Genomic DNA, 12023 nt, shown 5'->3' on the forward strand with positions numbered 1-12023 from the left:
GGCGGGGGCGGGGCCCCGGCGGGGGCGGGACCCGCAGCCGCCGGCCCTGCAGCGCCGCGGGGGGCGGTGCCGCGCGTGCGCGCGGCGGGCTGCGGCCGGCGGCAGGGCGCGCGCTCCCGTCGGAGGTGCGCGCGGTGAACCCGGGACGGGACGGGACGGGACGGGACGGGACGGGACGGGACGGGACGGGACGGGACGGGACGGGACGGGACGGGACGGGACGGGACGGGACGGGACGGTGGGAGCGAAGCGCAGCGCAGCGCGCTGCGGTGCTGTAGCGCCTGGCAGGGCCGGTGCTCGGGAGAAGGGAGGGCCCAGCGACGGGGCAGTGCTGGGCCCGCCTGGCCCGGCGCGCTGGCCTTCCTCCGGCGCTGGCGCTAGGCCCTCACCCGGCCCTGCGGTCGCGCCTCTCGGGGCGCGGACAGCCCCTCTCAGCCCCCGGGCGCTGGGGCTGTGCCGTGGCCATGCTCGCCTGTATGCTCTGCGGCGCCGGGGCTGGCCGGGCCCTACCTGCCCCCGCGTCCCGGCCCTGCCGCCCGCCCCTCGTAGGGAGCCTCTTGCGGGGTGTCCCTGATACTCTGTGCACAGGGCCTGGAACGTGTAAACCCTAAGCGTGGGCTGCTGCTCTGAAGGGATTGAGAAACTCTCTCCCCGAAGATGCACGGGGCAAGTTTGAGTGGCACGTGACGCAGCAGAGTGGTGACACCGCGACAAAGCAGCTGGGAGCCGGAGCCTGGGCTGTGCCGAGCCTGGAGCCCTTGTGTCGCTTGCACTCTGCAGATGGCATGACTGAGAGCAGCACCTTGTGCTCCCTTGGGCTGCAGTCCACGCCCTAGCAGTATGGCCTGGGGGAGGGAGGAGGAAAACCCAATTCTGAAACTCCTGCTCGTTTGTCCTTCAGAGAGTAGAGTTTCTTTGCTCAGAATTCATGTGGGGCTGCATTGCTGGAGTTAGGCTTATGTGGGTATGAGTAGTCATGCAGCAAAGTTAGGACCAAAATTCCTGTGTCCTGACAAGTGTGGCATTTACTCGTGTTGTGTCATGGGGACTCGGGAAGTGTGGGCACTACTCTGCTTTGCTGGTTGTTCTCCAAAAAGCTCCTTTGGGGGTCCTGTGAGTAAGGGGAGGCAATTTGAGGGAGAAGAATGTGTGACAGATTTCTTAAAAGTGTGAATAATTCTGTAGTAAAGGCGGTGGGCAGCCAGCCTTTTTAACAGCGGTAGATAGATGCTCATCTGAGCTGTCTTCATTTACCTGGTTCAAGAGTTCTCCAGGCTTACCTGGGAGGGTCTTGTTTGGAAGGAGAGAAACCGAGTTTAGGGGAGTTTCTCACATTTAGGGAAGTCGCTGAGTGAGAAACAAGGCTTGTGCCAGCAAAGCTGCAGGTAGCTCTGTGCTGCCTTTGATGCAAACATGCCTTTGTCTCCAGGTCAGATTCCTCTTAAGCCTGAACTCTGTCATTATTAGACATGCTTTTCTGGTGTAGCTTTATCAGGAAGGCCCAGAGCAACTGCTGCTCTTTGTTCTGTGAACAACTAGCCTAGGTCAGTGGTTCTTGACTTTTTTTTTATGGTTGAGCCACAGCTGCCCACCTTCTCTTCCTTCTTGTTTGTGTCATTCTTCCTGCCCCAGCTCCCCCCAGCATGGTTACTGCTATCTGGGCACCTTGCTGGTTGGTTCCTGGTCACGCAGGTCAGGGCCAGGAACAGAATCTGAGCTTGTGGCTTTCCACCATTGTCCTGTTCTTGAGACCCCAGTACTTGTAAAACTAGTAAAGATACATTTGTGGGCAGCATTAAGGTATGGTAGTGTGGCTAGTTCTCTGAATTCATATGTAACTCCAAAGGCAGAGAGGGACCTTTCTGGGCTTCACCTTGAGCCCCACAGATCACACCTGAGCAGAGCCTCTGGGGTTAACCCAGCACCTGCTCTGCAGCTCATTTCCTTTGACTTCACACAGGCAGTTGTCCTCTCCGTAGCTTAATTTTGTGGTGGTGCACTGGGAATAATCCCTCCCTATTTTGGTACAGTGCTGTGAATGTGAATATATAGAATGGCTTTAGGTGTTTGAATACTAAAACAGTAAGTGCCATAATTACTTTACAAAAGTTGGGACTTCTGGATACTTAAAATATCAAAAGTAAGTTTTCTTTTAAAGGTATTCAGATCTCTTTTTATCTGCCATTCCTGATTGTGGTCTGGAAAATGAGGTTTGTTTTGCTTCCAAATTGTTAACACATGTACCTATAATGAGTTTCTGATGGTAGCTTGGATCAATAAATATCCTGTTTAATAGCTAATCCTATTCATAAACAGAGTTAAAAAAGACTTAATTCCTCTTTGTGAATCCTGGCCTATTTGTCTGTCATTAATGTAAAGCCAGTTATGTCTTGGTAATGAATAGCTTGTGTATTTTTAACACACAGCCCTTAATCACATTGTTTCCTTTATGAGGAGAGCTGTGAATGGATTGAGTCCCATAGTTCACATTTGTAGTTCACCCTGGCAGCTGGTCTATAAATAAACCTGCAGTGGCAGAGTAGGGGTTTAGGTATTTGCATTGCATGTACTGTCTTGGGTTTATTTCCTGTGTTTTAATGATGGATGACAGATGCAGTTCAAATCTTTATGGTGCCTGGAGCATCTGTTTTGGTCTTTTAGAAGGATAAAGGTGATGTTGGTCCCCACTGTTTGTGCAGATCAGGCTACTGCTATTAAAGTGAAGAATATTTTTCCCTGTTTTATTTTGTGTATTTGACAGTAGGCTTTTGGGTAGTAGGCCTCAGCATTTGCTTTGCAACATCCATTGGTTTTCCATGGGGCCTATTTTTGTGGATGAGTTACTAGCAGAAAGAAGGAAAAGAAACAGCCGAATGGTTATGGAGCTACAGGTCTTGGGAATATAGGGAGCAGGTGTCAGTTTCCAAACTTGTGATTAAAAAGGAAAGTAATACTCGATTGCTAGGCAACAGCACTCTTATTTAAAATTGCCTTCACCCTAGGATGCAGGCAGGGTAGGAATGGTTTTTAGGATATGCGCCACTGATAAGACCTTGGTCAGAGCTGTTGCACTGGCCTCTTGAGTGCTCAGACACAGACCTTTTCAGTGCTCCCATGGCCATGTTAGTAGTGCAGATTCATGCAGACCATTCTTGTGAAGCATGTTGGTGTTTGTGCTGTAATGAAAGAGATCCTTTTCTTGTCCAAATCTCCTTGTGTTTCTTTGGAGATACTGTCACCACATAAGCCTGGGTTGGCAGAGAAAGGAGAAGTCCCAGTCTTGTGTTTTGCCCCCAGCATTCACGTGGCCACAGGTTGAGTTGGATCAGGGAACTGATCTAGCTGAAAACTGTCTGATTTACATAAGTGCTAAAGCCAGCATAAGGGAGGTGCTGGAAATGTGTGATGGGGGGACACAGGTCTTCCTTTCTTCGTACTGTGTGCCCTGATGTTCATTCAAAGTGAGTACGTAATCCTGCTCTCCTTATCTGGAAGATGCCCTTGCTTTATATCAGTTCCCTGAGGTGATCTACTCATGTGTTTGCACACATTTGACGAAAATACTGTATGCGGCCCAATTCTGTTAGCTGGGATGAAGTTTTCCAGAATTTCTCCATTCAAAAACAACTAAAAATTGCAGTAAATATAAGTTAGCTCTTTAATATCAAGAAAAAAATAGTGAAGGCGATAGCTTTAGCGCTTCAAAATGGTGCAGTGGATAAATAACTTCCAGAGGTTTATAACTGGTGAAGAGTTCTTTGTTGTGCAGTGTTGGAATTTGATGTCAGTCTGTTGCATTTAATGCGGTAAGACTGAAGGGCCCTTGAGAAGGGAGTGTTTACCGCAGCAGGTTATTGAGTACTCAGACTTATTCAATGAAGTAGAAATTGGGTCATTTTAGTGAATATTTGATTAACAAATTCTTCACCCCTTTCCGAATCTTACTCTGAGCTCTTGTCTGAGGTCTGTGCTAACTTTTAACAAATATATGGAGAGGGGCCAAGTGTCTCTGTGATGCTGATTTAAAAAAATTAGTCTAACTATGAGATAGAGCCACTGCAGCAGGGTAGGAACTGGGAGAGAGGTTTCTCTGCACAGTTCTTTATCGCTGCTTTGGTGCAGCTATGAGTGGTCAATGTTATATCAATCTTTGTGTTAGGCCTCTCATTTGAGGATAGTGTCCATTTAAATACTGCCTTTGCCTAGCATGAACAACTTGGGAATTAATCCTGCTTGAGCAGGAGATTGGACTAGGTGACCTCCAAAAGTCCCTTCCAAGATAAATCGTTGGTCTGGGATGTATTAGTGACTAAGTACTAAGCAGTGGTGGTGTTTTGCCTGTCCCAGGGTGTTGTGGGCTGCACTCCTGTATCACTTGGGCAATACTGACAGAGGCAATACTCCCAGGCAAGACTACTGGGAATTCTTGCAAAATTTCCTGTGCTTGAAGGTTAAGGTGTTACTCTTCCCATACACCCCTGAGCACTGAAACCTGACGACCTGGGGAGAGCCACCTTCAGAAGCATACTCGAGTCACATGCATTCCCCGTGCCTGTGCTAAGTGCAACCTCTGAGCCTTTTTAAGGCCTACTGGTGTGAGGCAACATGTGTGCTGGGGCCGATGGCTGTCATCAATTTATAGAGGCTCTTTAATTTTGGCACCACCTCGGAGTGTTCGTGTGGCAGGACCGAGTGTGACAGAGTGAAGGGCCTCTGTGCCCTTTGGAGTTTAGTTATTTAGTAATTAGCCACTTCACAGAGGGGAAAACTGGGGGCAGGGGAGATCAAGGTCACAGCCACAAGAGAGAGCAAGTTGGGACTGGGTCTGGTTGAGGAGCACCTGGAGACAGACCCAAACTATTGGCTGTTCGGTTCTAGAAAGGAAACTGGCATGTTATGATAGCTGAAGTTATGACTCATTCTTTGTGAACCCACTTGCACCTTTGAATGCTGTACTCCATGCCACAGATGCATTTTTCTCTTCCCTCCACCCTGAACCTTCCTGCTAATTGGAAGCATCCCCCCTGTTTACTAAGTTCCTAACAGGATGCTTCATACCAAATAATCAATCATGTGAAGTTTCTTAGCTTGTGACACATCCTAACGTGCCGAGAAATAATTCTTAGCTAAGAAAGGGGTACTGAGTCATCTGGAAAAATAAACAGTCCTTAGACATTTAATGCTCTTGATGCTTCTGCTGGTAGTTTTGTAACTTAAAACCTTCACTGCTGCCATAGGGTAGAAAAAACCAGTGACTCCACCCAGGAACGAGGAGAGAGTTCAGAGTTTAAGCAGCACTTTAGGACATTTTAGATGTGCCTTTAGCATATCTGGCTATGCTGGTCCTGATGTTGCTGTCCCTTTGACAGCATGTGCCTGTGCGTGCCTTGCCATGAGCCAGCAGAACCTCTCCTATTGGTCTTATATAGTGGAGAGGATGAGCAGACCCATCCTCTCCAGCCACTAAGGCCACCTTGCCTGCCAGGAAAATAGAGACAGGTGACAGTAGCAGCTGGACTCCCCAAGAAGCATCCATCAAGGACACCAGAGAGGCTGACTTGCTGCTGCTTGTTTCGGTTTTGTATGGGGATCCAAATACTCAGTGTGATTCTCGAGGAAGTAGGAGCAGTATTACCTTCTGGATTTGAATTTCATATGGGAGACAGTACACCCAAGAGCAGAACAAGACAAAGGCAGACTGTGGGCTTAAGCAAGTCAACGGAGTTGAATTTGCTCAGAAATCCAAGCAGCAGCAAGGCCCAGGTATTGGACCTTGGTTGGCAGAAGAGCTCTAAATGCCCCAGGGCCTTGCTGTCGTTAGGATCATGCAGCTAGGTAAGGAACTGTGGCATAAACACAGCCTTCTTGGAGTCTCATTTCAGAGAGGGGACAGTGTGGGAAAGCTCTGAACTCATTTGGTGATCTACCCCACAGAAAAGTGGCTTTGTTTAGTAAACAAATCTAAGCTTTGGCTGTTGCTGTTCTCTTCCAAACCTGCCTGCATGACAGGCGAGATGGTTTGCTACACATTGTGTGCTTTGCTCAGGAAATGCTGCTCAAAGCTGCTGTGGTGCACATCTCATGCTTCTCATCTTGCTCTCAGGTAACACTCGCTCTGTAGAAAAGCTGCCAAGTAAGCAAATGCACTGGAGGAAAAAAACAAGGAAAGAGGGAGTGAAGATTTAGGCTGGACTTGGTTGTAATAAGAAGAGCTGTGGCATTGTCTGTCACAAGGCTCTGGTTAGTTTCTTCTCTCTAAAGAAGCTAAGCTTTGTTTTTAAAATAAAAGTCAAGAAAATGGCTTTATGATGTATTGCTATAGTTTGGCCCAAAATTCATCAGAACTGGCAAAGAGAGATATGAGGTCAATGGATTTTTAATGTTTTCTTTAGAAAGGAGAGAAGCAAAGTCTGTGTTGGTTACACTGCCAAGGTCACAGCAGTACTGTCACATGACAGTAGTTACAGTCAGGTGCAAAGTCTTAGCTGTACCTGAGCTGGCCTGAAAGAGGACTGGCTTTAGATCTATGTTTTCTCCATTCACTTGGATCTGCCAGCATAACCACCTGGGTCAGTGCTTCCTAATGATGTCTGGGAAAGTGATCCAGGTTCAGATAAGCCTTTGTGGCTGTGCTTGCAAGCTGGTCCCCGTCAGTCTGACAGAATGAGGTTAGGGAACTGCTGTAGATGTAGTCAGGTGTACTCAGGGTGTGGTACTCAGTCGGAGTAACCCAACTCAGCTGCATTCGGGGGTGGTGTTTTGCTCTGGGTTGAGTGAGCACTATAAAGTTACAGGGAACTGTTCCCCCAGGCAGCCTGAACAGGGCAAGATTGGCAGCAGTGACGCTGTGGTCTGCAAAGACAGCCTGCTAAACACCTTTATATGCTAAGAGGGAACATGCCCTCACCAGCAGAGCTCTGACTTGCTTCTTGTCTGGCAAATGTTTTTTTAAAGCTCTGATGCCAGTCTTCAGAGTATCTCGGGATTTTTGCTTGGTTTTGCAGATAACCCTGGTAGCATTTACAAGTAATCTTGATGGCTTTTACTGGACACCACAGCCACTAAACTAGTTAACATCTGAAATTCGAAACCTGCTTCTTACATGATTCACAGTGCACACAGAAGGGCCCTTACCTTTGTGCATAGGAAACTGCAATGCAGTAATACTGAATCCAGCTTTGTAGTATATATGTCTGAATTACACTGCCTCCTGAAGTCAGGCAAAGGTTGTAGATCTGCTTTGTAGCATGCTGTGAGCGCTGCTACCACTCTCTGCTGTGGATTGCAGCCTTTAAATAAGTGCTGAGGCTCTGGTGTGTGATTCACGTAAAGGAAAGGAAGCAAACCAAATTCCATCCATTTTCCAGAGTTCATAATTCTCTTCTTTCTTATGCAGGTTTGTTACCAGAATCCACATGGCTCTCTTGAATAGACGATTGGTTTTACCCTTAACCCATCTAAGCAGTGCTGTGCTCCAGCGACAGTTCAGGTAATCTTCAGATTTTGCTTTTGTTTTCTTCAGAGCATTTCCTGTTTGAAAGAGATGCTATTAAGTAGGTCAAGCATAAGATACAGTGTTTGTAATTCAAATGAATAATATAATAAATAAACAAAAAAAATCTCAGAGTTGTCCCTTCACTTGAAGGTTGAAAAGTAGGCCCAAACACTACTTTTACAGATTCTTGGCAGTCTGAACTCTGCATTTTCATATGTAGGGAGGCTTTTAAGCATTTGAGAGCAATGCATGGGCCTGCAAGCAGAAGTTGAAAGTGTCTGTGTTTCTGATGGACATGCAAAAAAAGCCAGCTCCTGCTGATGCAGACCCAATTACATCCTTAAAATTATTCAAGAGTTTATCATTAGAGTTATTTAGAACAAAAATAATCAGAAAAATTACTTTCTCATACTTTAACAGTGTGTATTTTGTTATTTTTCTTTAGTTTCTTGTTCCAGGCTCAAGGCATTTAAAGCTTCTTAAATTTATGGACTTCATATTTTACAATACCTTGTACAAAGCTTAGAGCCTAATCCCACAATACACTCATCTGGTATGGTGAATCTCTAGCATGTAACTCTTTGAAGGATGAGGACTTCAGTTTAAAGGATGAGAATAGTAATTCCCGTGACTGTGGTCTAGAGAGGGGATTAAGACAATGCTCAAGGCTAGGTTATGTGATAGTCCCAGGAGCTAACTCGAGGAGGTGACCAAGTCTTCCTGGCTTTCTCTGTAAGTGGGCTGCATGAGAGCATTGGCCAGTAGACATTTAAAACATATATAAAAGACAGCAAGACTGAGGCGAAGTCCAGTCCATAGAGATAAGCAGGACTTCAACATTCTTAATGGGGAAGCCTTTCTTTTGGGGTGGAGTTTTGCTCCCCACGGCAAAAATGAAGAAAGAAGAATAAGAAAAAGTACTCCTAGTGCAGGTACTCTGCATAGATCTTTGCTACTTCTGTGTAGCAAAGTGTGACACTCAGTCCCACCTAGGTTTTCCCTTCTCCTTCCTGTGACAACACTTCTCCCTTTCCAGCCTCCTCCCTTCTGTCTCCCCTGCTGTGCAGCCACAGACAGCAGGCAGAGGAGAGTGTGGTATACCACAGTCCCTGCCAGTGGTTGGAATGGGAGGGAGTGGCTGCTTGCAGAGGTGAGTGACTTTTGAGAGAGACAGGAAAGCAGGGGTATGCCTCTGCTGCAGAAAACAGATCTTGTAAGGCAGCGCTTGACCTCTGGAGCAGTTAGACTAACACAAACTGACTCAGCTGGCCTTCCCTCACTGTGTGTAAAAATATCTGCTTCAACTCATGTCCATCCACACTAGGTTTGGTGCTTGTCTTCTAGGCAGCTTTGCAAATACAGGCCCTTCATCTTCCGGAAGGGATGATGGTCCCTATTAGTCTTTATTTACTGTACAAGCTTCTGCTCTGAAAAACAAGGTGAATGATTAGGTTGATTCCATATGCTGTCTCCTGAGTAGTTCAGCTGACAGCAGTTTGGCATTCCTGCAGCTCTGGCCAGCATGTTTCTATACCTTAATGCAAAGCAGTCGTTTAGCAGTAGAAAGGATTTTTCTGCTTTTCCAATGGTCTGTGTTTGGGTGTCCTTTGAAGAGAAGCAACAAATCACTTAAGTTGGAGCTCACTGAATAGAAGAATAGTGGTTTCTGTAAGGGAGTTTATTCCTGCTGTTCTCAAGCATATTCTGAGTCAGATCTAACTATTTAGTATTGTGCAGTTTATTTCTGTTGTTCCTTGCTTCTGATAATCCCACAGAGCAAACACATACAGAAGAGACTGTATCTTTCTGGATTCCTCCCACATGGGAAAGGTGATGATCTCTTAGATTCTAGTTGGTGACAGCTTAGCACAGCCACAGCAGGTCCTCAGAGATCTTACTGAGAGTAGAATAAAATGGGAGACCCTCACAGACTTTACTGAAAAGAAGATTGGTCATAAAAGTCCTTATTGCTGGGGAACGTGTACAAGATTGAAAGAGCCTGACTTGAGTCTTAGCTTCCTGCAGGCTGTTTGTAACAGAAGCAAGCACATTTTTTTGCTTGTAAATTGAAGTTGAATCATCTGCAGTTGCTAAAGAGCCCATGAAATGCAAGCCACTCTTCACGCCATCTTTTAGTCGTGTTTCAGAGGAGAACGGTCGTTTTATGTTTGACATTTAGTGACGAGTGTGCAAAGCCCAAAGTAGCATCTGGCTTTCAAAGAGCACATTGAATGCAGTCAATGTGTCAGCCATATGGTATGTATTTATTGCTGGCGCCTTCCGAGTGGTTTGTGTAATGACAAGATTCTGTGCCGAGTTTGCCCTTTCTCCTCGAGGATTATTGAGGAGATCTGTCTCTTATTCTTTCCTGTCTTATGCTAGTACCACTGGAGCATGCCGAGCAATACAGAAACTCACCCGCGTGCGAGTGGTGGACAACAGCGCCTTGGGGAACACGTCCTACCACCGGCCACCAAAATGTATCCACGTGTATAACAAGACCGGAGTTGGCAAAGTAGGAGATAAAATCCTCCTGGCTATCAAAGGAGAAAAGAAGAAAGCTTTAATTGTAGGGCACAAGATGCCTGGCCCCACCATGACGCCTAGATTTGATTCCAACAATGTGGTACTCATAGAAGATAACGGAAATCCAATCGGGACTAGGATAAAAACACCAATACCCTATATCCTGCGACGGAAAGAAGGCGAGTTCTCCAAAGTATTGGCCATTGCCCGCAACTTTGTGTGAAAGCTAAGAGAGTTCTTTAGCAATCCTGTTATATCCTTTCATACAGTAGATGTTATTTGGTCCTTCTTTACAAACTGATGAAACATGAAAAAGTTGAGGTTCATCAAGAGTCTCTCCTTCTCTTTAAGAATTACAAGCAACCAGTTTAAATGTTGAAATAGTTTCTTTTTCTCCAAAAGAAGGTTGATTTATTTCACAGAACATCTGCAGTTTGTTTGGGAAATGGTCCTTCACCCTTACTGTCCCTGTGGTGTTAATTTGGTCTGTCATCATTAAAATGAGAACATGAAAATCCTTGTTCTGTACTGCTTATGCTCTCTTTTCCCTATTTCTACCTTTCCCAGTTCCCCACAAGCAAGACACAAAGTTCAGTTCCTGGTCCAGTGACACTGGGGTCTACAAAATGGATTCACAAGTAACAGAGTAGGAGAGATACAAAATGAACTACTGATGCCTTGGGGACATTCAATAAGATTAGTTTCTCTGTTTTTTCCTAAGAAAAGTATTTAGGAGGAATCAGGATCAGGAGGACATGGTGGCCTACAACTTCAGCAGCGTGTGGCTGAACAGGGCATGCAGAGGTAGGAAGGGGAGCTGAATGGGGTGGGTTTGAGATGCAGCCTGTGCTCTCCACCTGACCAACCTCTGAAAATTGTGTTCTCCGATTAATGCAAGGGCTGAGTTCAGATTGAAAGGTCCACAGAAAGAACCTTCCTTTTGTATTCCTTTTTGGGACAGTTGTCAGACATTGTCTGTGATGTTATTTGGTGAGACTGGCTGTTGTCCAGCTTCTTAAGCTCAGGTACAACAGCAGGCAAATGCTAGTGTTGCTTTCAGGGCCAGCTGTGATCCAGGAGCCAAACAGCTATGTTTCTGTGGAGCTGAGCAGAGAAACTTCGTGCTCATGGCTGGTAAAGGGACACTGGGGCAGAGCAGTCCTTGATAGAGCAGTGCTGGGGAAGAGGGTGCAGGGGGTGCAGTCAGCAGGAGTCTGGCCAGCTTCAGCCATCGAGCTGACTCCTCACAGGTCTGGTGGCTGTGGTGGCTGGCTCTGCCTTGCCCTTCTCTTCTGCTGGGAAAGCTCCTTACCTTGGCACTACGTTGCCCCCTGTGTGAAGATCTGAAGAGTGCAGTGCTGAGCTATTCCACACTCCACGCCAGTTACTCCTTGCAGATGTATCTGCCCCATGCTTCCCACTGTGAAATCCACATCACTCATGGAAAAGGCAAGTCCTGGATCCCTTTGAACTCCATTATTCCAGGTAATGCACAAAAGATGATACTATAATTTCAGCGTTAACCTTTAAGTTATAGCACTGTCCCACTCAGTAAAACTTCTCTGTGAACTCAGTTCTGTGGGAAAACAGAATTATCTGCTGCCGGCAGCACGTTCCTTGTTCGCTGTTGTCCATGGGCCAGGGAACATTGGGTCTGCTGTTCTGAGTCCTCTGAGCCCTGTGGGCATTGCCTTTAAGCCCTCAGCCTGCCTCCTCCATAGGTGTCTGCCCACTGGCATAGCAGCAGAGCAGATGCTCACCTGAAGTCAGTGTTTCCAGCCTATCTGAGTGCAGTCAACTTCCAGAACTGTCCATGCTCAGAGGAGGTGTTTATGCTACTTTTCTAAGTGGGACAGCGAACTCTGCGTGCCAGTCACCACGATAAGCATGACTGGCTTCCCTCCCTTGGGTGGGGTTTGCTTCTGTGTCACAGGGGCATGGCACAGCCTGATGTCTCAGACATTATCCATTGCCTTTTTCCCTGGTTAAATTTGTTCCTGGG

At 46.7% G+C, this 12023-nt stretch overlaps 1 protein-coding gene across 1 annotated transcript; it reads left to right on the top strand.

The window, feature by feature from the left end:
- The first annotated feature begins 34 nt into the window (after positions 1-34).
- On the top strand, positions 35-10538 carry MRPL14 (mitochondrial ribosomal protein L14). The gene is made up of 3 exons (XM_064651089.1): positions 35-125; positions 7397-7489; positions 9878-10538. The coding sequence occupies exons 2-3, from the start codon at positions 7416-7418 to the stop codon at positions 10242-10244; spliced, it is 441 nt and encodes a 146-aa protein (XP_064507159.1). The 5' UTR covers positions 35-125; positions 7397-7415; the 3' UTR covers positions 10245-10538.
- Positions 10539-12023: the final 1485 nt, after the last annotated feature.

Source organism: Pseudopipra pipra, chromosome 3 (genome assembly GCF_036250125.1).
Source record: "Pseudopipra pipra isolate bDixPip1 chromosome 3, bDixPip1.hap1, whole genome shotgun sequence".
In the NCBI taxonomy this organism is placed as follows: Eukaryota; Metazoa; Chordata; class Aves; order Passeriformes; family Pipridae; genus Pseudopipra; species Pseudopipra pipra.

What these genes read in the sequence shown, in the direction of transcription:
- MRPL14 (XM_064651089.1), top strand. Translation starts at nt 7,416, where the DNA reads ATGGCTCTCTTGAATAGACGATTGGTTTTACCCTTAACCCATCTAAGC. An exon ending in GTGCTCCAGCGACAGTTCAG is followed by an intron (nt 7,490 to 9,877) that starts GTAATCTTCAGA and finishes GTCTTATGCTAG; the next exon opens with TACCACTGGAGCATGCCGAG.